At 52.3% G+C, this 9,603-nt stretch overlaps 1 protein-coding gene across 1 annotated transcript in view; it reads right to left on the bottom strand.

The window, feature by feature from the left end:
- Positions 1 to 414: 414 nt before the first annotated feature.
- Positions 415 to 9,603, bottom strand: part of KCNK12 (potassium two pore domain channel subfamily K member 12) — a 52,954-nt gene continuing 43,765 nt past the window's right edge. Inside the window, exon 3 of the mRNA XM_030857738.2 lies at positions 415 to 1,475. Coding sequence (XP_030713598.2) covers positions 574 to 1,475 — 902 coding nt within the window. The 3' untranslated portion in view covers positions 415 to 573. The remainder of the gene's footprint in view (positions 1,476 to 9,603) is intronic.

The raw sequence follows: 9,603 nt of genomic DNA, 5'->3' as shown, positions 1-9,603 counted from the left end.
ATACTACGCCATTCTCTGTGTGTAGCGGCTGTACTATATATATACATCAGGAGGCAACATATGGCTCTCCCCATCCCCACCTGTCATAACTGTGACTATATCACTTCTGACGACCAGAAGGAAGCTGCTGGGCTGGGCCAGGATTCTAAATGCTGCGGAGGTAATTCAGAGCCATGAAAAGTTGCACCATATGCTTTGGGGTTGCCAGCTGCTTACGTGCATCGAGACGGGGTTTAGTGCCAGTCTGCAGAACCCAGGGGTGGCACTCTTCTCACTGCCGTGTGCACCGGGCGAGGGTCTGGGGTGCCACTTTTTCTCTCCCTGGAGGAGAATCTGCTGGGGACCACAGTTCTCCAAGAGGGAGCCCATAAGGAAAACAGGCTCCCCCAAAACCTGCCCTTGATAACATCAGGCCTGGCCAAATAGTATTTCTTTAAAAAAAAAAATTTTTTTTTTTGGTTTCATTTTATTGGATAAAGGTTAAGAAAGCGCCAGCGTCTGAGAGAAGGAAAGCAAACGCCGCCCGGCTGCACCCCAGCCTGGTGAGGGTCCGTGGCGCGGCGAGGCACGCGTCTACCTGGAGGCGCTCGTCTCGGCCAGGCGGTTGTTCATGATGCCCAGCGCGCCCACGCCGCCTGAGAAGCCGTTCTGGCGCGTGTTGACGCACACGCTGCGCGGGTAGCCGTTGGCCGTTTCGGACAGCTGCTTCTGTAGCAGCGCCAGCGACACCTTGTTGGAGGCCGTGAGGTCGCGCATGGAGATGAACTCGCCCGACAGGCGGCGGCCCTCTGCGTCGCTGTCGCGGGCCGCGGGGTCGGCGCCGAGCGCGGCCAGGCGGCGGCGCAGCCGGGAACCCGGGGTGATGGCGTTGCGCCGGGCCAGGGGCGCGCCGGGCGCCGGGCAGCAGCGCGTGCAGCAGCGGCAGCTCAGCTTGCGCAGCATCCAGTTGAGCACCTGCTTGATGAGGATGGAGATGACGTTGAAGAGCGAGTAGATGCAGCACACGCCGAGCAGGATGAAGAGGAAGTTGCCCAGGCGGTAGAGCCCCTGGTTCCGGTAGGCGGCGTGCTGGCTGCTCACCAGGTCCCCGAAGCCGATGGTGCTGAAGGTGACGAAGCAGAAGTAGAGCGAGTCCACGTAGTCCCAGCCCTCCACGCTGGTGTACATGGCCGAGGCGCAGCAAGACAGCAGCACGGCGAACAGACCCAGGATCAGCAGCACGTGGTACACCGAGGGCTTCCAGCCCGCCAGGCAGTCGGCTTCCGAGAGCGCCGAGCCGCGGCGGAAGGTGGCGGGCAGCAGGCCGCTGCGGCGCAGCTGGCGCTCCCGACAGGCGCGCATGATGAAGGCCAGCAGCGAGATGATGCGCTCCAGGAAGAGGTTGAAGAACAGGATGGTGCCGGCACAGCCGAACAGCCCGTAGGCGATGAGGAAGGCCTTCCCGCCCACCGTTGCGGGGGTGGTCATGCCGAAACCTGTGGAGACCAGAGCGGGGATCAGCGAGGTCCCGGCTGAGCGGGTGGTCCCCACCCTGTGCGGGGCAGGCATGTGCAGGTGCTGACATGGCTCCTATGCTGAGTGGCATCGCTCAAGTGGTATTTAGACATTTCTCTGCCTTGGTGGCACTAGATATGGTTCCTAATCTGGGCAACCCCTAAACTGATGGAGGAGACATGGCCCTTCGTCTGGGGTGGGGGATCTATAAATCAATACGGGTGAGGCAAGATGGTCACTAGGAGGGACCCATCAGGAAACACAAAACAGAAGCCACTGCACAGATGTGATGCCCACAAACTGAACAAGTGTCACCTGGTCTCCCATCCCTCAAATTGTTTTTAATGTACCAGTGGCACACCTGGGCCTTGTTAGGACAGACTTCCATAAAGGCTTCATTTTATGGGATTGCTGGGGACCAGGTAGGGTGTGTTCAGTCCAGGTAGCTCTATTTGATGGTCTCTGAAAAGGGAGAGTTTTGTCAGTTTATGAAACCGACAAATGGATTGTTTGAGAATGAGTCCACAACCTTCAGAGAGTGAGCGTGGCTCTGCCATTGGACATCAGCTCCTTCTCACCCAAGGACCACCATCACCCTTGCTCACACTTGTAGCCAAGGGAAAGGTTTTGGCCCCGCTGGGTCCTGTGCTGCCGGGTGTCTGGAGTGGCTTTTATCCTGAGAGGTCTGCTCTGTGCCAGGGCAGCTGCTCAGTGCTCTGACTCTTGTAATTAAGTCTTAATTTACCCATTCGCTCAAAGCACCGTCTTTAAGGGAGCTTCTTTATCAACTGATCTCTGCAGAAGGCTTGGCTTCCCGCCAGGATGCTCGGCCCCTGTCATCCAGGGCAGTGCAGAGTGGCAGCTCTGCTCCTCCAGCCTGAGCTCTCAGCCAGCTGCCGGCTGTGATGTCCTTGTGGGACCCATGCTGCCTGCCTCTGGTTATGGGAGGGGATGTAATCCCTTAGCATGAAGATCCACTGCTGCCTGGAGTCTGAGCAGAAAATGCATCATCTGTCTGAGTGGCACAGTAGCACCTGTCAACACCTCTGTAGCAGAAGTTCAGGGGCATCCCTGTTTAATGCATGCCCGACGTCAGGAGATCTACCTGTGCACTGTTAAGTGGGGGTGGTGCCAGCTCTGGGAAAGGTGTGGCTTACCATTTCCCTAAAAAGGCCAGAGAAAGTTTTTTTCAGAATGATCCCTTAAACTTCTATGCTAATCATTTTCTAGATTCCTTGGAGGAAATGCCCAATTGCCTGACATTGTCTCCATCTTATGCTTAATGACTCAAGTTAGGAGAAAACCTTATCATGATACCTCTGTTGAGGAAGATGGATTATGTCCTTAGATTCAGAATTTGGCCGTAAGAGTGTGAAAAAAGCCAAACTAGCAGTATAACCAGGGACTCAATAGAGGGATTTTGCTACACTTTAAAGCCAAACTCAAGTTCTTGAATTCATGAAGAAATCAGCTCTGAATCGATATGACTATACGTGGAGTGGGAGTGTTTGTGTTTGTGTGTGTGTATTTACAGAAAGTCCTAGGTTGATGACCCAAGTGTCCAACAGCCTAATTCATGGTCTGTTCATACAAGGAAATACTATACAGCAAGGAAAAAGCACAAACCACTGCTACTTGCAACAGCATGAATGAATCTCACAAAAAGAATGTTAAACAAAAGAAACTGGACACAGAAGAAGTATTCCATTTGCATAAAATTCAAAACCAGGCAAACCCAAGCTACAGTGTCTTTTTAGGGATGCATACTTGGCTGGCAAAATTATAAGGGAAATCTAGGAAGTAATTTTGATAAAAGTCAGAATTGGGGTTTCCTCTGGGGATGGCAGGGTGTGGTGACTGGAAGGGGACCCAGGGGGACTCTGGGGTGCTGGAAATCTTCTGTTGACCTGGGTGGTGGTTACATGGGTGTTTATTGTATAATAACTTTCAAATTGTATGTTTTATGATTTTTTTGTACTGTCATGATAAGAAACACTTCAAAATGCCTAGACCGTTAGAACTGTGAACTTAATTCTGGTCTGCCCCTCGCTGTATAGGTGAGGGAGAAGGGGCAGAGGGGACACGACCTACAGCTTGTGGGGGACAGGTGCCACACATGTGTCCTGGCTTCTAGCTTCGTGCTTAGACCATCATACACAGCACTGCTGCTACTCATGAAGGGAAAACAACACCTCTCGTAGGGGGATCACTTGGCTAAATTCCTAAAGAAATGAAAAATCCTGAGCCTGGAATATTAATACTATGCCTAAGAGGATATTGAATGGGATTTTCCTATTTTTGAGAATTTTCAGCTAAAGTCTTAAAGCTAAGAGTGACGTGTAATATGTTAGCCCTCATTCTGAAGAGAAGTTTTAGATACCTCTATGTCATATCGATTAAAATAGCAAAATGGGTCTGGTGACTAGTAACCCCTACTACCCACTTCCAGGCTGTACAGAAAGGTTAGAAATTATCCAGGGATAATGGGAGACGGTCCTGAAGTAGGAGGGGTGCTGTGGTACCCGCAGGTCTAGAGATGGCGGTGGTGGTGATGGTGAAGAGAACGTCAGGCTGCAGCAAGGGCAGCCTGGCAGCTCATTTCCCAGTGGATGCTGGCTGAGCTGCAGACACTTGAAAGCTTACCCAGGAGCACTGGAGTGGAGCATGGTGAGGGTTTCGGGAGAGCCAGAGGTGTCTCCTGGAGCCTGACGCTGTGCTCGATAGTTCTCTGGGTCAGAGGCTGACCGGAGCAGCCCACACAGGCAGGGACAGGAAGAGGGCATCAGTGGGAGCAGTCTGTACTCCCAGGGCACCTTGCGCCAAGGATGGGGGAGAGTGACATGGGTCAAGCAGACTCTGCAGACGGCAGCCACATCTGAAGAGACGCTGCCCGGGAGGGCTGCCTGCTGGATCAAGGGTGCCTGAGGGGCGGAGGGCGGGGGACAGCATGCGATGTAGTCACAGGAAGCACCACCCACTTAGGGAAAGGTGCAGGGCAGTGGTCCCTGTATTGGGGGGGAAGGGGGGAATCTCCAAAGACCCAATGGGCTCCATGGAAGGGTATGTCTGTCCTAGCCGTGGGCATTGTGATGCCACCAGCAAAAGCTAAGAAAGGATGGTAGTGGCACCAGTGATGTAAGACCAGGAGGAAACAAACAGATGACCCCTCCCACACTGCAGGTCCCTGAGCCGGGGGCCAGGCCAGAGCTGGAGGGAGAGGCTGAGCTTTGATTAGAAGTGAATTTGAAGATGGGATTTAGATTGGGTTGGACATCTGAGAATGGGTCTCAATTTTAAAACTGGTAATACTTAAAAAAATATTATTTGGAAAACTCTAGCATCTATCCAAGACGTTGTTAAGGAATCCAAAGGAGAATTCTTCAAAACCATAGATGAAGACAAAGCCATTTCCCGTGCCAGCCCATTTAATGAACTGGTTCCAAAGGCCCACCACTCACAGTGCCAGCCCCGCAGGTCTCGTTTCGCTCCATCTCTACAACCTGTGAGGGAGGCACACCCCTGTTTAGCAGATGAGGAGACCTCGGGTCAAGGGGCTAAGTAGTTGCCATGGCCGCACAGCCCAGAAATGGTGGGGCTGAGCCTGAAACCCAGGTTGGCTGGTGTCTAACATCCACCTTCTCTCTGCCACCCTAGACTGTCTTCTGAGGGCACCGCAGGGCCTCCATGCCTCTTAGAAAACCAAGAGGGCTGGCAGCTGGGAGAGCACTTTCATGTGGGCAGGGTGGCTGACCCTCAGTCACAGCTCCTGTCCCCAAGAGTCCACTCTCCTCTTGTGGCTCTCTCTCCACTGACTGTTGCTGGGGAGGGGGGCCACTGCTCCCCCCTTAATGTCTTCACCAAGGTGGACTCATCCCCCTTCCCGTGGCACAGTTAAGACAGCGAGGCAATTCAGACCAGACTCAACCCAGGGCTTGGGGACAGCAGGAGGACTGAGGCACAGGAGGGACCGCTGCTTCTGGCCCGCAGTCCAGCCGGTTGCCCCCAGGCAGGGCACTCATCTGCCCGCTGGGCTCCTGACAGGACTGCCCCTGCCTGACCTACCCCCGAGTCAAAAGCCATCTCCACTCTCGAGGAGCATCTTCAGATTCCCCCAAACTCCTCCATGACTGGACTCCTGGCTCCTGCCCCAGCACCCCCTTTAGAGTCTGGGTTTCTTGCTGAGGATCTGCCTCTCCCCTGGATGACAGAACCCTGAATGAGACTTATTTTTCCACCCACGCTTCTCCTTCCCCGCAGGGCTGTGGCCTTTGCCAGGGCCTCTACACAACAGCACCACCAGATATGCACCTGCAGCACCGTCATCCACCCGCTCATTCCTTTTTCCAGCAAACACTTACTGAACACCTGGTTTGGCAGGCCTTGGGCTGCGCTCAGGGCTGTGGTGGAAAACCAGGCAGACACCCGCACAGAGGATCCGGGCTGCCTTCTTAGAGGTTTTGCACAGCTCCCCACCCCTCTGCTGCCCCCATGCAGGGGCTGGGCCAGACCTGTCCTGAGGTGTCCTCATGGCTGTGACTCCAGGCCCAAAATGATGCCAAGTGCTTGGCTGGCTGTGGCACTCTCTGCCCAGAATGAAGGGGACAGGCAGGTCAGGAGGTTCTCTGTCCAGCACAGAGGGCACCCAACACAAGTGTCCCTCTCACTGCCCCGATTCCTGAGGTCCGGCTCCTGTGCCCACTTCACTTCCCTTTGCTTTCCTACAGACCCACGTCGGCTCAGCTCCAGAGGCAGGGCGGAGGGGGCACAGTCTACCCTCCTGCCGCACCAACGCCGAGAGGCTCAGAGCTCTGGGCTGCTGAGACCCCGGGGCCGGACCTCTTGCCGAGGGCAGTAGGGTCCGTGCCCGGTGCTGCTGCCTAGCCAGATGCTTCCCAGGATGGAAGAACAGTCCCCTAAGCTCTGGGAGCCAGGCTGGCTCTGGAGAGGGGCCTTGAAGCTTCAGCCAGAGAAAAGGCAAACCCTGCCACCCCGAAAATCCCCCTTTCCCCCACTCACACCCTGCGGGGGCGGGCGTGATCTGTCCCCGGGTTCGCACCAAGCCTCAATTTTGTTTGTGCCACAATTGATCTGCCATCCCAGTTTGCAAAGAGCAGACACTTGGGGGCTTTATTATGCCACTTTGACAAAAGCTGTGAAGCTCATTCCCACAGCCTGTCTGGTGCCGCCTTCGCAAGTGGGGCCCTGGTGACAGGGCCTCTGGAGTTCAGCTCCGAGAGCCTGGAAGTGAGATGGAGAGACCAGCACTGGTCTGAATCGGGCCCTGGGTGGCAGCCTCTGTGCTGGACACTGGACGCATGTCCCCTCATCCAGTCCCTCCAGCCACCCTGAGAGGGACGCATCATCAACCCCAACAATGCAGGCAAGGACGTGGGCCAAAGGAACCGAAGATACTCGGCTGAGTTTCCGTTTGTGAGTGGCTGAGCTGACCCTGAAGCCCTTTCCACTGCGCCAGATGGGAAGCCTGAGCTCATCACCTTGGGGACTTTTTCCCACTGGCTCTGCAGTATCAACTTGGTGGAGGGGAAATATAATTTATAATCCAACCTGGGATACTTTTGAGAGCAAATCATTAGCCCAGGACAGCAGGTGTAAACCAGAGTTGATCCAAGCAAGTGGGATGCATGATTAAAATGCAGATTCCAAGGCAGGTCCCACTCCAGAGGCTTATTTAGAGGGACCCAGGAATCTGCATTTTAACAAATGTCCCCTGATGATTCTAATGTGAATGGGCTAAAGCCCTTCCTTTAAGAAACAATATTATGCTGTATCCCTGATGACCCTACTGGTTGGAATCTGCCCAATTTCAAATATTTTGATTTAAATTTCTTTTAAAAAATTTTTTCAGCTTTATTGAGTTACAGTTGACATATAAAACTGTAAGATATTTAAAATATACATCATGATGATTTGTTGGTTTAAATTTCAAGCGACCTAACACCCTTGTTGTGGACATTGCAGCTATCTCCTTAACAACCATCGCCCCACCCCCCCAACCTAAAGTGTAGCAGCCAGGCCCCTTGGAGAACTGACCCAACTGCCAGGGGTGGGCTCCATTAGTCTAGGCCAATCAGGAAAATCCAGTCCCTTACCACGACTGGCTCAAGGATGGATAGGCCTAAGCCAATCAGTGCAGGCCATTTTCACGGCTACAGAGACTTGCTCAGGAATGGGCATGTGACCCCATTCAGGCCAATCAGATGAGAGGAGAGTTTCTCTGATAGTTTCTGGGTAAAATGCATCTCACTTTTTTAAAAAATATTTATTTTATTTATTCATTTTATTTATTTTTGGCTGCATTGGGTCTTAGTTGCAGCGCGTGGGATGTTCATTGAGGCACGAGGGATCTTTCGTTGCGGCACACGGGCTTCTCCCTCTCTAGTTGTGGCATGCAGGGTTTTCTTCTCTCTGTCTCTCTAGTTCAGGCCCACGGGCTTAGTTGCCCTGTGGTGTGTGGGATCTTGGTTCCCCGACCAGGGATCGAACCCATGTCCCCTGCATTGGAAGGCAGATTCTTTACCACTGGACCACCAGGGAAATCCCTAAATGCTTCTCACCTTTAAGAGCTGCCCTGGGTGTGGAGGGAGCAGGAGGTGGCCCCAGGAGTGGTTGGCGGCCACCTGTGGCCATGAGGAGCGAGCCTTAGACGAAGCTGACACTGCAGAAAGCTGTCCGAGTATCCTGAAAACCTAATGAGCTGTCCAAACTGCAGGCTGCCTGACCTACCCTTGGACTTCCAGTTACATGAGCCCATAAATCTCTTTTCCTGCCTAAGCCTTCTGTGACAGGCGACCAAACACACTCCAGCTGGTGCCGATGGTTAAGGGCCTGGTTAGACATCCCAGGGTCAAGGAAATGGTATCAGACTTGAACTCAAAGCTTTGCCTGCTGTTGTAGCCTCTTATGAGCCAAGTGATCGAAGCAAGTCACTCTAACTCCTCTGAGCCTCTATTTCTTCACCTGTAGAACGTCGACCTCCCGATGCGAGCCCTCTCTGTGAACTGTAATACAACCTGCCAGTGGGTGTTCCTCAAGATGAGACAATAGACTTAATGCGAGGTGGAGAGAATGCCCATGATTAAGAAAAAGAAATTTTAAGTAAAGTGAAACGCGTTTATTTACTGCGGGACTTTTTAGAGCACTCACCGTGTTAATGTGATTTATGAAGCCACCAGGGCTATGCTAACACTATCCAGTGTTCCCCAAACAAAGTTGACCATCGAATGTATTTAGTCACCTCAGGTGACTCGAGTATTTCAAAGAGTAATATTTGGGAAATGCCATACTCTATCCTCATGAAGAATTAAGGATGAGGCATTTAAAAATATTCTCGAGGATTTCCCACGTTTTAAAAAGTCACTGCAACACTGCAATGCCTTTTCAGTGACTGGCATGTAGAAGGTGTTGGGCCACGTCAGCTGAGTGAATGAACAGACTGTCACTCTACTTGTCTGGAGCAGTGATTCTCAAACTCGATTATCTAGGACCCAGCTGGGGATCTTGTTAGCTTCTGGGGTGGGGCTCACAATTCAAAATTTCTAACCTGGTCCCGGGTGAGGCCCCTGCAGCTGGTCGGTGAACCTTATTTTGAGTACCAAGCACAGATGACTTATAGTATTAATTACCTTCAGGGGCCTGTCTCCTGAAGAGAGATTGGGAACCCCTTGGGAGTAGGGACCAAATTATATTGGCTATTTGGAACTATAGGTTATATGGGCTGCTCAGGTTTGAATCCTAGCTCCACTACTCCCTAGCTGCGTGTCTTTGAGCAAATTACTTGACCTTTCTGTGCCTCATTTTATCTGTAAAGTGGAGGTGATAATATTTGTATTTTTGTACTCAACTGGGTCAGTATGTGCAAAACACTTAGAATAGTGCCTAGCACATTAATAAGCCCTTAATAAAGTCGTCTTCATCTTTCTGTTCTCCACAGTGAGCAAGGGAATCATGTATAAATTAGGCACTGATAGTTATTTGCTGACTGAAAATAAAAGTTTCAAGAACATCTCAAGGGTGAGAGTTAAATGTCAGGGAGAGTGAGAAAGCTGAGGTGTGGGGTTGGTGGGCAGAGGAGGGGAAAGGACCCATTAG

Source organism: Globicephala melas, chromosome 12 (genome assembly GCF_963455315.2).
Source record: "Globicephala melas chromosome 12, mGloMel1.2, whole genome shotgun sequence".
Taxonomy (NCBI): domain Eukaryota; kingdom Metazoa; phylum Chordata; class Mammalia; order Artiodactyla; family Delphinidae; genus Globicephala; species Globicephala melas.
This window is presented reverse-complemented; position numbering and strand designations above follow the sequence as displayed.